Source organism: Eptatretus burgeri, chromosome 13 (assembly GCF_056783735.1).
Source record: "Eptatretus burgeri isolate ZD-2024b chromosome 13, Ebu_testis_v1, whole genome shotgun sequence".
Taxonomy (NCBI): domain Eukaryota; kingdom Metazoa; phylum Chordata; class Myxini; order Myxiniformes; family Myxinidae; genus Eptatretus; species Eptatretus burgeri.
This window is the reverse complement of record NC_140973.1, coordinates 56,121,599-56,135,149: the sequence shown is the minus strand read 5'-3', so window position 1 is coordinate 56,135,149 and position 13,551 is coordinate 56,121,599. Positions and strand designations below refer to the sequence as shown.

At 43.8% G+C, this 13,551-nt stretch overlaps 1 protein-coding gene across 5 annotated transcripts in view; it reads right to left on the bottom strand.

Annotated features, from left to right (window-relative positions):
* Window positions 1-7,715: 7,715 nt before the first annotated feature.
* Window positions 7,716-13,551, bottom strand: part of LOC147014527 (centrin-2) — a 66,723-nt gene continuing 60,887 nt past the window's right edge. For all 5 annotated transcript variants that reach the window (XM_085852567.1, XM_085852568.1, XM_085852566.1 and 2 more), the window contains 3 exons: window positions 11,138-11,266; window positions 10,886-11,023; window positions 7,716-8,656 (listed from right to left, as the gene is read on the bottom strand). In XM_085852567.1, the coding sequence (XP_085708693.1) occupies window positions 8,567-8,656; window positions 10,886-11,023; window positions 11,138-11,266 (357 nt within the window). In that variant the 3' untranslated portion in view covers window positions 7,716-8,566. The remainder of the gene's footprint in view (window positions 8,657-10,885; window positions 11,024-11,137; window positions 11,267-13,551) is intronic.

Here is a 13,551-nt window from a genome sequence, read left to right as displayed (position 1 = left end):
AGTGTGTCAGAGTGGTGCTGAGGTGTCGTCCAACAGACGGCGGTCTCCTTGGGTCAACCTGAGGCGGTCCCTTCGGGTGGGTGCCTGGAATGTCCTATCCCTAAGAGATGATGATCACCTGTCTCTGTTATCATCTGAGCTCAAGCGTTTGGACATCGGGATTGCAGCTCTCTCTGAGGTTCGGAGACCGGATTGCGGCGAGATAATGGTGGGTGGTTACACCTACTATTGGTCTGGTCGCTCTGATGGTTACCATACCCAAGGAGTTGCTGTAGCTGTGTCCAATAAGCTGACCCCAATGATAATTGAGGTAACACCGGTCAACGAGCGTATTATGAGATTAAGGATTCATCACTCCTTAGGTGTCATTTCCCTGGTCTCTGTTTATGCTCCGACTGAGGCGAGTGATCTCACCGTGAAGGATGCATTCTGCGCCACACTCGAGTCTGTGGTTGATCAGTGCCCCAGAAGAGATACACTTCTAGTCTTGGGGGATTTCAATGCATCGACTGGAACTGATAGGGATGGTTATGAGGTGTGTGTTGGTCCCCATGGGTCAGGAACTATGAACCAGAATAGCACTAAGTTCCTTGACTTTGCAAGAAGTCATGGACTTAGGGTGGCCGGTTCATGGTTTCAGCGCCCACAAGCACATCGCTGGTATTGGTATTCCAACGCTGGCGGTGTGGAAAAGGAGATTGACCATGTCCTCATTGACGGTCGTTGGAGGATGATCCAGAACTGCAGGGTCTACCGGAGTGCTCAGTTCCTCAATACTGACCACAAGCTTGTTGTAGCAACTCTAAAGCTGCACCTTAAATCCTTCAGAATGGTACCATCCCAGCCTAGGCTGGATATTGCCAAGCTCAGGGATGAGAGTGTAGCTGAGGAGTTTGCGAACAGGCTGAGTGGACACTTGGGGGGTCTGGGTGCTTTGGGGGGTCCTGAAGAGTTGTGGAGCGCCTTCAAGATCACCGTCCTTGATGTTGCCGGTGGATGCCTTGGAGCTCACCGCAGGGCAAAGAAGAATTTTGTCTCTCAAAGGACACTAGATACCATTGACCAGAGTCGCAGGGCCAGGCTGAATGGCAGAGCTGAGCTGTTCAGGGAGCTGAGGCGTAAAACTGTACGTGCACTGAGGGTGGACAAGGAGGCCTATGTGCGAGGAATCTGTGAGGGGGTAGAGCATCACCTGTGGACAGGTGATTCTCGTCCCGCTTACAGGGGAATTCGCGCATTACGTTCATCCAAGCCCATCCCTCGGAGCACTGCAGTTCGAGCAGAAAGTGGTAGGCTCTTGACAGAGGAGTCTGAAGTGAAGGCCCGCTGGGCCGGTTACTTTGAGCGGTTGTACCAGGCTGATCCCCCAGCTGTCGAGTTGGACGTCAAGGGTGTTACAATCCCTGTTGCTGACCCTCGAATCAACTGTGGTCCACCTTCGCTTGTGGAAACACGGGCTGCGGTGAACCAATTGAAACGGGGCAAAGCTCCAGGGATCTGTGGCATCCATGCCGAACTTCTCAAGGCTGGTGGAAATGCTACACTCGTGTCGTTGCATGCAGTTTTGTGCTCTGCCTGGAACACAGGCATCATCCCAACTGACTGGAAGAGGGGCCTTGTTGTCCCTCTCTGGAAAGGGAAGGGTGATCGCCAAGACTGCAACAACTACCGAGGGGTGACGCTGCTCTCAGTGCCGGGCAAGGTCTTTGCTCGGATAATTCTTGATAGGGTTCGCCACCATCTGCTTGAGCACCAGCGTCCAGAGCAGTCAGGCTTTACACCAAAGAGGTCAACGATTGACCGTATCCTTGCACTTCGTGTCCTCACCGAACGCAGACGAGAGTTTCGGCAGGGGCTGCTTGCAGCCTATGTTGATCTCTGTAAAGCGTTCGATTCAGTGAATCGGGATATCCTCTGGAGGATTCTTGGTCTTCGTGGGGTGCCACCAAAACTGATCGATCTGATGTCTGAACTCTACTCTGGTACTGAGAGTGCTGTGAAGTGTGGTGGTACCATCTCTGACTTATTTCCAGTTGTTACTGGAGTTCGTCAGGGATGTGTACTTGCCCCCACACTTTTCAGCACTTGTATGGACTGGATTTTAGGGAGGATGTCGGAGAGATCAAGTTGCGGTGCATCGTTTGGGAATGTCAAGATCTCGGACCTTGACTTTGCAGATGATGCAGTCATCTTTGCGGAGACTTTAGACATCCTCTTGGGGGCCCTCGAGGTGCTGAATGAGGAGTCGGAGCCGTTGGGATTACGGGTTTCTTGGGTCAAAACTAAGATCCAGGCTTTCGGTGACATCTTGGATGCTGCTGTCCTGTCTGTGTCTATTTGTGGTGAGGATGATAGTCCGTGAGCTTCAGTTGCGGCTGTATGGACATGTGGCTCGTTTTCCTGACGCTGATCCTGCTCACCAGATTCTCTCAGCGAGGGAGTCTCATGAGTGGAGGAGGCCAGTGGGCCGACCACGTGCCTCATGGTTGCAGCAGGTTGACCATCATCTCAAGGAGATGGGGATGGGCCTGGCCAGACGGAGGCCCCTGGAGTACCGGCGGAAAGTGGACGCAGCGATGCGCTGTTCTGTCACATGCTCCCATACCTGACCTGACACAGATATTGCTGGAATTATAGATAGACTAGTGCGTGCCCGTACGTGCGTGGCCGTACGTGCAAAAAAAACAACAACTTTCAAACAACTACACAGGCCGTTCCTTTGCTCTCGTAAACGACGACTGGATTGGGGCATTGTGTTTATCTAGAAATGCGCATAAGAAATCGTGAAATTATTAGAATACAGTAAGTCATCACTATCCGGAAGTCCGTACGTTGTAACCCGTAATGGGGAACGCGGCTGAGGATCCTTTCCCCAACGGCCACGCCTACGCAGCAACGTGTCCTGCCATTGGTAACTAAATGGCGCCCTTTCCCCATCAGCCACGCCTATGCAGCAACGTGTCCTGTCATTGGTTTGGTAAATAAATGGCCATAACTTGAGAACCACTTGTCCGATTAATATCAAACCCTGAAAAGGCACATACTCAGATCCCCAGCAATATACCTGACAAATTTCAATGAGATCGGACCAGTGGTTGTCGAGAAACAGCGGTCACAGACACACACACACACACACACACACACACACACACACACACACACACACACACACACACACACACACACACACACACACACACACACACACACACTGCTCGAATTATAGATACATGCATTTTCATCAACTGCTCGTTATAAATTTCTGAGCACCCCTCGTGCGTGGGGACATGGATATTCTTAATCAGTGACACATTTCCGACAAACCCATTCAAGTTTTAAGTTGCCCCCATCATTGTTGCACAAAAATTGAAAATTAAACGCATATATACTGCATGCCCTATGGCCGAATGGTGTGAGCCAAAGTATGGATGCATTGACACGAATGTTGACGTGGTGTATGGATATATTGAGTGGTGGATGTGGGTTTGATTTAAACAAAAAAGGTAAATCTGTTTGTGTAAATTCACCCAACAGAAAGATAGACCCAAGTAAGAATAGAGAATGGACATCTGACTTCACAAATGCTTCATTGTCAATTAATTTCAACTGCCTCCACGGCTCACTTCACCGTCAAGTCGATTATCGCTTCATCAATATAATGCCTGACCGCATTCCGCATTCCGCATTCAACCTGACCGCATTCCGACTACTGCCCAGATTTCAGAATGTGGAGAATGTACGGATACATTGTCATGATCGTTTGCTTTTGTGTATGTGTCTGGTTTGGTAAATTAACTGCTTTAGCTTTAAAGAAATTTGAGGAAAGTGTGTGGATTGTTTAAAAAAAAGAAGAAAAAGTTAGTTTTCCATCACTCAGACATAGCATTGTGGCACAAATCCTGTTTTGCTAATACTTAAGCCTAAGTCACATCTGCTCTACGGCGAGGATACGGCGGCCGTACGCCCTCTGAATAGACAGAAACGTGCAGCTGCCGCAGAGAAACTGAGGTGGCCTCAGGGGGGCCCTACGCCGTTTGGCTATATTTTACAGGCCGTAGGGTCGCTGTAGAACTTTTTTCATTTCTACGTTCGCCGTAGCAATTCAACAAGCCAAGCTATGACGTAGATGTGTTCCACGTCGACCGTACGTAGGGCGTATGGTGGGCTTGCGTTATTCGTGCGGCTGCTGTAAGCTCTTCTCAATGAAAAATGAATTTTCCCAACCCCCAAAAAATTACGGCGGCCGCACTATTTCCACGGTCGCCGTACGGTGGCCTTGCGGTCTGTGTGACTACCTGCGGGCAACGCAGGGTTGACGCACGCTTCCCCTACGCCCGCCGTGCACCTACGTACGGCCTCCGTGGCAGTCTGCGTCGACCGTGTGTCCACCGTGCGCTACCGCTAGAGATCGGAGTATCGGTGTTTGCCTACACAGTGGTGCCCCCAGAATCCCAATTTAATTCATTCCAGGAGGCTGTTCGGATTGCAAAAACTTCGGATTCCAAAAATATTTTCCCAATAAGAAATAATGGAATGAATTAATCCCTTCGTGGACACAAAGAAAACCCACTTTCAAGACACTTTAAACTGAAATTACCCATGTTTAAGATAAAATAAGATGAGTAAATGACCTTCGGTGGTGGTGTATTGTATGTAAACTGGTACAATCACCACATCCAAAGGTCCACACAGGCTTGTGCTCCGGCCTGGGTTCCGATCGCTCGCGCACTCTGCGAGAGCGCTGCCCCCGGGGCAGCTCATCAAACATGATGCCCGTAGAACCACAATCACTTTCATCAAACGCATCGGGCTGACGTAATCATGGATATTCCAAATTACAACTGGTTTTGCTGTGAAATTCAATCCTTGCCCGACAGTCCGTCACACCACGTGATCGGATTGCTTTTTTTGTTATTAATTAAAACACAAGATGATTAAAAAAACAAACATCTATATTAATATTTCGGCACGCCCCTTTCTTTGTTCCACCATCAGATTTTTGTTACTGCATGAAATTAAACAAGATTTGGCACATATACTAATGATATTATTGTCTTCCTTAAGAGGCCCCTCAAAATTCGTTTTGATGTATTTTCACAAACTCCAACGGATTCCATTCAAATTTGGTACGATTATGGCTTTTGGTCCAACTTAGATCATTGACTATAAATTTTTTTCCATGACACTTCCGATATTCGAAAAAAATAGATAAATCGATATCCCTTATGGGATTTTCCATTCAAATACACTCAAGTTTAAGGCCGACGGGGGACGCAAATTTCCACTTTGCCCCGGGAGCTGTTTACCTCCGCTACACCAAGCTGTTAGGGTTAGGGTTAGGGTTAGTGTTAGGGTAGCTAACCCTAACACTAACAGTTAACCCTAACCCTAACCCTAACAGCTAACCCTAACCACTATTCAGGAAATTTGCAAGAAAGCCCGGCAACACCGGGCTTTATTGCTAGCCCGAGCAACGCCGGGCATTACTACTAGTCACAAATGAAGGTGAAAACACGAAGTAAGGCCTGTCACATTTGGCTCGGTGGCCGGAGGGTCTACAAAATGTACGGGCACTAGCAATTATAAAGCGGCCGCAGTATTTCCACGTCACACAATGTAGCAGTCACATGTTTTTCGCAGTGTCTCACGTAGTGAACGCTGCTCATAGAGAGCTCGGCGTTGTTGTTGTTGTTCTTCTTCTTCTTCTTCTTGTGAAGACAAAACTTTAATCTCTCGGACTCGGCTCTTGTATATACAAGATCTGGATTGCCTTAAATACTGAGCACATGTACACATCCTCACATAGACGGTGCCTTTTGAGAGCGTCCATCATGAACTTTTAAATATATTCGGACATTTGCTTTAAAGTTTCGAAAAGTTGACATTACTATTTAAAGATTATTCCTTTTATCGTATTTTAATTTCGTAAATACATGATATATTTCGTAAATACACGATATATCGTAAATACGTAAATACATTATGACGAGTTTCGCTATTGGCTTAATGGAGGCACGTGACAAAATATCGGAAGTTGTTGTTGTTGTTTTTAAAATATATATATTTATTATTTTTTTTTTTTAGCCGACAAAACCTTAAGGTTTTGGACGCTGCTCTTAGAGACATTTGTCCTTGTTATTTTTCGGGAAGCCGCACGGCGTATTTATAAATTGTGGAGACCGAAAACATTGGTGTGCCGTACGGTCTTTGATTTGATGTCGCACGGTGACCTTAGGGCGTTCCTGCGGCGGCCATAGAATTTTGAAGGCAGACACAAGGTGCCCGCAAGGCGACCCTAAGCCGAACGTGCGGCCAGACGGACGGTAACGAATGGGTTAATTTTTTTTTTTTACCAGTTCTTTTGTTTCGGCTTGTTGAATTTCTACGGCGAACGTAGAAATGAAAAAAGTTATAACTCCGCGTTATAATTCCACGGCGACCTTACGACCTGTAAAATATAGCCATATGACATAGGGCCACCCTGAGGCCACCTCAGTTTCTCTGTGGCCGCCGCACGTTTCTGTCAATTCAGAGGGCGTAAGGCCGCCGTAGAGCAAATGTGACTGAGGCCTAAAGTATCGATCGACACACGAGAGATGCTTTCACGAGGACTTCCACCGACGAACTGAATGAACAAAGCGCAAAGATGCGGCTCGAACAGGTGGTGGAGACACGTGAACAAACATGAACGCCACGTTGTGTTCGGTTTTTTTAAATGTATTAGATTTTTAAGGCAAAATTTTCTCGAAAAAATTGTTCAGATTCCAATTTGTTCAAACAATGGGGCGTTCGGATTGTGGGGGCACCACGGTATATTATAGTTACAGTATATTCAGTTATATATACTGGTATATTTTTATTTCAGTAAAAAAAAAGAAGTGGTATATATACCACTCGTTACCGTCCGTCTGGCCGCACGTTCGCCTTAGGGCCCCCCTGCGGTCGCCTTGCGTCTGCCTTGAAAATTATATGGCCGCCGCAGCGACGCCCTAAGGTCACCGTGTGACATCAAATCAAAGACCGTACGGCACCCTCACGTTTTCGGTCTCCACAATTTATAAATACGCCGTGCGGTTACCCGAAAAATAAAAACATATGTGACTGCTACATTGTGTGACCGTGGAAATACTGCGGCCGCCGTATAATTGCTAGTGGCTGCAGATTTTGGAGACCCCACGGCCGCCGTGGCAAATGTGACCTCGGCCTTAGTGAAATGGCCTGTTTCCTCCAACTGTTATGAATCTGGGCTGCAATCAGCTCTAACCCAGGGTGTGGTTGGCTCCTTGCTGGGCATGGTGGACTGACTGTGCTCTGTGGTTGGTCATAACTCAAGACTGCCTGGTGCACACAACAATTGGCTGTTATACAATAAACAATCAAAGGGTTTATTCTCAATAAGGAGGCAAATCATTTTATTTAAATCTGAAAATTATCAAAAACTTCGAAACACCAATCTCTGAAACAATCATGAAAAACAAATTATATTATTTCCCCACATGAATGGTCATTTTCAGACCCTCAGCAATGTATTGCTATTAAAGGGGAAAACATTTCTTGGATAAATCTTCAAGCTCTTCAATCATGTTATGTTGTAAAATGATTGAAATACTCTGTCAAAGTGCCCCTTTCGAGTTCACAATTAATCACGACATGCAAGCATTCTCTGGATGTGCCAACCATTGTTTAGTTAAATTTTCATTGACACAGCAGCCCAATGGCAATAAGGTTGTGTTTATTTACGTAATGACAGAACGGAGCCATCATCAGAACGATACACTGTGCCGTGGTTTAAAACACCAATTCCTTGGCCTCACGTTTCATTAAAATATTTTTTTTGAAGATGCTTCTTTCAAATGTTTCAAATCTTTTGCTTTAATGTCATCAATTTTTCTTTTTCCTTTTACAGCAACAACACCAAAAAAAAAAGTCTTAAATATACATCTGCTTTATACAACAACATTTGCAGAACTCCATGAGTCAAAATAAAAGTTTACACTACAAGACAACAAAACACAAAATGAAAGCAATGTTTTGAGAAGTAATTTTGACAGAGAGAGAGAGGGAGAGAGAGAGAGAGAGAGAGAGAGAGAGAGAGAGAGAGAGAGAGAGAGAGAGAGAGAGAGAGAGAGAGAGAGAGAGAGAGAGAGAGGGAGGGGGGGAGGGAGAGGGAGAGGGAGAGGGAGAGGGAGAGGGAGAGGGAGAGAGAGAGGGAGAGGGAGAGGGAGAGGGAGAGGGAGAGAGAAAAGGAGGAAGGAAAAAGAGAGAACAGAAAAGAGATATCAAAACCAAAGGCAAAAGGCACATCAAACCTCTACCATGTTCCTCAAACACAAAAATTAGGTCATGGGCACAAAGGAATGTAGGCTTGCTTTGGCCATTTGTTATAATTATAATATTTATCTATTTAAAAGCTCATGTTTACAACCTTCAAAAAATAACCAAAATCATCAAGTATTTTAAACAATGCACAGCAATGAGAAACAAACCATGGTAAGATTGAAGAGTTTCTGACCCCAAATGGAGGCTGCAGAGAAATTTGGACCAAAATGCCAAGATACAGCTTGGCTCAATACAAACTGGTCTTCTTCATTATTCTCAAGAACTCCTCCTCATTAACTTCACCGTCGCCATCACGATCAGCTTCATCAATCATCTCCTGTGGAATGGAATAGAGCTTTGAAATGAGAGATTTGGAAGAAGACATGAGAATTCCAAAGTGAGTGGCTGGATGGATGCTTGCTGGAAAGGGCATGCAAAAAAACAAAAAACAAAAGTGACCACAAAAAGGAGAACTTCAGAAGATTTCAAGCTTGGACAATAAGTTTTCAGCAAAGACCTTTTTATTATTCGATGTCGTTACTGCCTCAGATTTCATCTCTTATCCTGATTTTATCTTCCAACTGCGCTTGTCCTTTTGTCAGTCTTTGTAAATTTATTTTTCAACATTGTTTTTCATTTGCATTGTTACAATTTTACAAAGTATTTTGGAGCTTCTTTCCTATACTGGGGATGTAACAAATTTCCAAAAAAAAAGAGGTAAGCTTATTCAGAACAAAGTGCTGCCAGGGGACCCCAAAGGGTTTGTGTATGCATCTCTGGAAAATATTTGAATGCAGGTTTTGGGAATAATTTTCATGGATTTGAGTGCATTTTTTAACCAAAACTTGGATTTTAAAAAGCATTGGAAATATAGGTTTGCACCACACACTTTGCAGGAAGCAAAACTAGGCTTTGCTATTGTTTTTGAAGACAAAATGGAGTGCTGTTTTGTACCCTTCCTTGTCAAGGCAATCCCATCACCATGGATTAACAAGTCCTGCATAAATTTTCGTAACTAGCAAATAACCCATACCTACTGCACCAGAATTGACGTAATGTAGTACGACTATCCCCTCCCATCAGGTGTTGCATTATGCCATCCCATTGGGGATTAACGGATTTACGATAGCAAGATAGTTTAGAATTAAGTGTCCAGATAGTTGCATTGTAATACCCCATTGATAATTGTCAGAGATCATGTGTCTACAAAGCAAATTTCTCTGTCTCCCTTCACTCTCCCACTATGTATCAAAGCATGGGGGAGCACGTGGGGTCTCCAGGCCAATGGGCCCAATCATTGCTAAGGCCCAATCAGTAGCTGGTTTACGGGCGTTGAGCGGCCAATGAGCATGAGGCGTGATACTATAAAAGGGGGCGATCGGCAGAAGTCCAAGTCTTCGGCTAGCAGATTCGCCAAGGAGAGCCATGTGGGGCATCGTAGCGGAGACAGTGAGACTCTGCCCTCCAGCAAGGTCCTCCCGCTGGCCAGTGAAAACTCCCACTGATAAAAGAAACAGGACATAGATTTGGCACTTGATGTGAGATCTGCACTTCACATGGGCTCTCTATTTCTCATTTCTTCTGTCCACCCTCTGTTAATTAGGACAAGTAGGTGTGTTTGAGAGTTAGCGTATTGTATTTTGCCGGTTCGAATTCCTTGTGTTCTTTTCACATCGATCACATTTTCTTTCATTGTGTATTTTTAAATAAATGTGCTTGGCTTTAACAATTTGTGTGGTGTTTGGGCTAATGGGATGTCACCTCAGACATTAGTAAATTGAAGGATCAGCAGGGTCCGATATGTGCCTAATCAGCATGTACTAAAAACTCCGACTACATATAATTCACGTTTAACCCCTCCCCCACCACCACCCACACCCCACCTCCATGTAGGTCAAGACCTGAGACCTGGTTTCAGCCTTATGGAAGGGATATTTCCACCAGAATTGCCATATTTTAGTATCACTACCCCCTCACATAGGGTGCCACATTATGCCAGACATTAAATTTACAGAGAAAATTTGGGGTACTCCCTCCAACCTGAAACCCAAAGACCATTAAAAAAAATTCAACTCATACAGTCCAGCATTTAGCATTTCAGGAATTCATAAGAATCAAACCAACAAACAGCTCCTCCATGAGCCTTGTCTTTGTATAACCCCTCCCCCCTCCCCAACAACTAAAAACCCAACAAAAACAGACATTTCTTGAATTATAGCATGAGATGTCGGCTTTCCTACAAACTATTTCTTCTTGCCGCCATACGAGTCTGTGCATTCTATTTGACACACTTCGTTTTCAATGTTACAACTCGTGTGAGTATGGAATTATTTAAAATTTTTATGCAGATAAATCCATTTAAAAACAAAAAGCGAGCATTCAGAATTTAAGATTGTGACTTTTCAGTTCAAACTAAATCACAATTAACGTGGAACCTTTGGCGACAAAACGTCCATAAAGATGAGACTGAAAGGTCAAATGGGTGGCTGTGGAAGAGGAAAGAATAGCCCTGAGTAAACTAATGAAGATAAAATAAATAATCAGACAAAATGGGTGGTGGGAATACCTGAAGTTCTTCATCTGTCAAGTTTTCCCCCAATTCCTTGGCCACACGCTTCAGGTTCTTAAAGGAAATTTTCCCCGTCGAATCATCGTCAAATAGTCGGAAAGCTTTCAAGATTTCCTCACGGGAATCCTTTTCAGTCTGTTGGAAAATAAGGTGAAAAAAAAATTCACATTCATCTGACTGTTTCCTCTGACATGCAAGCAAACAGAGTGGATTGCATAAGAAATAATGTGACAGTGCACCAGTTCCTACCATTTTCTGAGTCATCATTGCAACAAAATCATTGAAGTTTATTTTCCCAGAGCCGTCCTTATCAAACTCGCTGATCATCTTCTTGATCTCCTCCTTCTTTGGCTCAAAACCAAGCGCTCTCATTGCCACCTGAAGACCAACACACAACACATCGATCTTGTGATATGTATAGAACATCTTGTGATGATACACACATAACAGGTACAATTGTGGTGTCAAGTTTTACTGAATGTGCAGAGACAAAACTGAAAATTCATTTATCAGTTATAACCTGTTTAGGGAAAACTTCAAAGCAGAAGACATCATAGCATTCATCAGTGTGAAAAGTTCTTGCACATGGCAAACCTTCCAAAACATCAAATAATCGACGTAAAACTGTCAAATAATGTTTCTTTCACATTCACCGAACCTTCATAATGGTTGTCTGTTAAAAGCCCTTGTGAATACTGGTATCTTGAATAAGAAAAAGCCAAAGGACATGTTTCCTTACTTGTCCCACATAAGAGAATGGTTACTCTCTTGTGCTTTACTATCAACTAAGATACAAGGTCAGAAATGTTCAAACCCTTATGATTTGTTAATAGTTGTATTTCAACATTCTTATCGCTATTCTTCATCAGGTCATACATTCATACCACCAGTTATCTTGTCCATCATCCTGTACTTGGCACAACAACTAATGCAGTGAAGCAACTGCCAGTAAGCAACTGTTCTTCCTGGAATGCAGACCCATTTGGTAGGAACCTGTGGTATAAAGCTTAAATAAATGTGTTTGTCCTCAGGCATTCCAGATATCTGCATCTGGCTCACCTCAGGTCTGATATTCAAGGTCTCTTAGCATTCACAAAAACCTGTTAGCAATTGGTTTAGTACAGTACTGGTACATGCACATCATTGGTTCCCCCAATCCTGAGGAAAGGAGTCAACAATGAACACTGATTTTGCTAAACCCAAGTGCCTTAACTTAGTCTTTAAAGAAAAGATTAAGGTATTAAAACCCTTTCTTCCCATGCACATACAACCTCTGCCGTTATGCAAAAAAGAAACAACAACAACAACAAAAGACTCGTATCCACCCTCTCCCCCCACCTTATTACCTCTGCCACCGTTGGAGGTTACATTTTCACCCCTGTTTGTCTGTGAGTAGGATATCACAAAAAAGTTACGGAATGATTTGGGCAAAAACTGGTGGACAAGTTGGTTTGTGACAAGGATGAATCAATTAGATTTTAGTGAAGATCCAGATCCGGATACGATCAATATTTTAAATGATTCTTCACCATTGAGATATAGGGCCAAAACAATATCCTGCATAGCACAATATTAAAAAAAAGTTATGGACAGATTATGACAAAACATGGTGGATGAGTCGGGTAGGTGACAAGATCAAACTGATTAAATTTTGGTGAAGGTCCGGATACAAATCCGGATCATCATTGGGATACAAAACAAACTGTTCAGCTTGGAGGAGGTCTGCGCTCTATCGAGTGCCATTCTAGATTTGTCTGTGCGATCAACCAATGAAAAAGGAACAAGTCTGGAGACGGCAATGGTTCACGAGCGGTATTTGACGATGTAGATTGTTTCAGAAGTCAAGGATGAGACAATGTGATAATTTTTGACCAAGTTATAAAAATGATCAACATTATGTGGTACAAGTGACAGGTTATTAGCTACAAAATGTCGAAAACCCGGTTTTGTTCAACAACTTTCAAAATTTGACCTTTGCGTAACCTTTAAAGGTCACAAAACAATGTTGTGGACATTAAAATAAGGAAACAGGATATGTGCTATAGGTTATTGGAGTTAGTTCGTCGAAGAAGGTCGAAAACCCGGTTTGATTCCCACAACTTTGAAAATTTGACCTTTGTGAACTTGAAAGGTCAAAGGTCAAGGATTATGACCTTTGGTGCAAAACTTTCTCTGGAACATTCCAGGAACAATATAACGTCATATAGGCGGTTCGATTCCCACAACTTTGAAAATGTAACCTTTGGGGACTTTAAAGGTCAAAGGTCAAGGATTATGACTTTTGGTGCAAAACTTCCTCTGGAACATTCCAGGAACAATACAACGTCATATAGGCTATATAGCATTTCACACTCCTCAGATTATCCATACTTTGATGAAATCAGCGTAAAAACAAATTTGAAGGGGGCGCCACGGGCAAGGTGTTCGAGATAGAGCAAAATGGTTTCAAGACTTTAGGTGGGGAATGACCTCAAGATTATGCATAAAAAAATATTGTCATCCTAGCTCTCAAAGTTTGGTCGGTCGTATGATTTTTATGTCAAAATTCGCAATTTTCTAAGTTCGTGATCTTGTGACGGAAAAAAAAAAAAAAAAAGAGCTCCATGGGGTTATGCAGGTGCCATTGGGCTAAACAAATACCAAAACCCCTGCCAGATTCGACA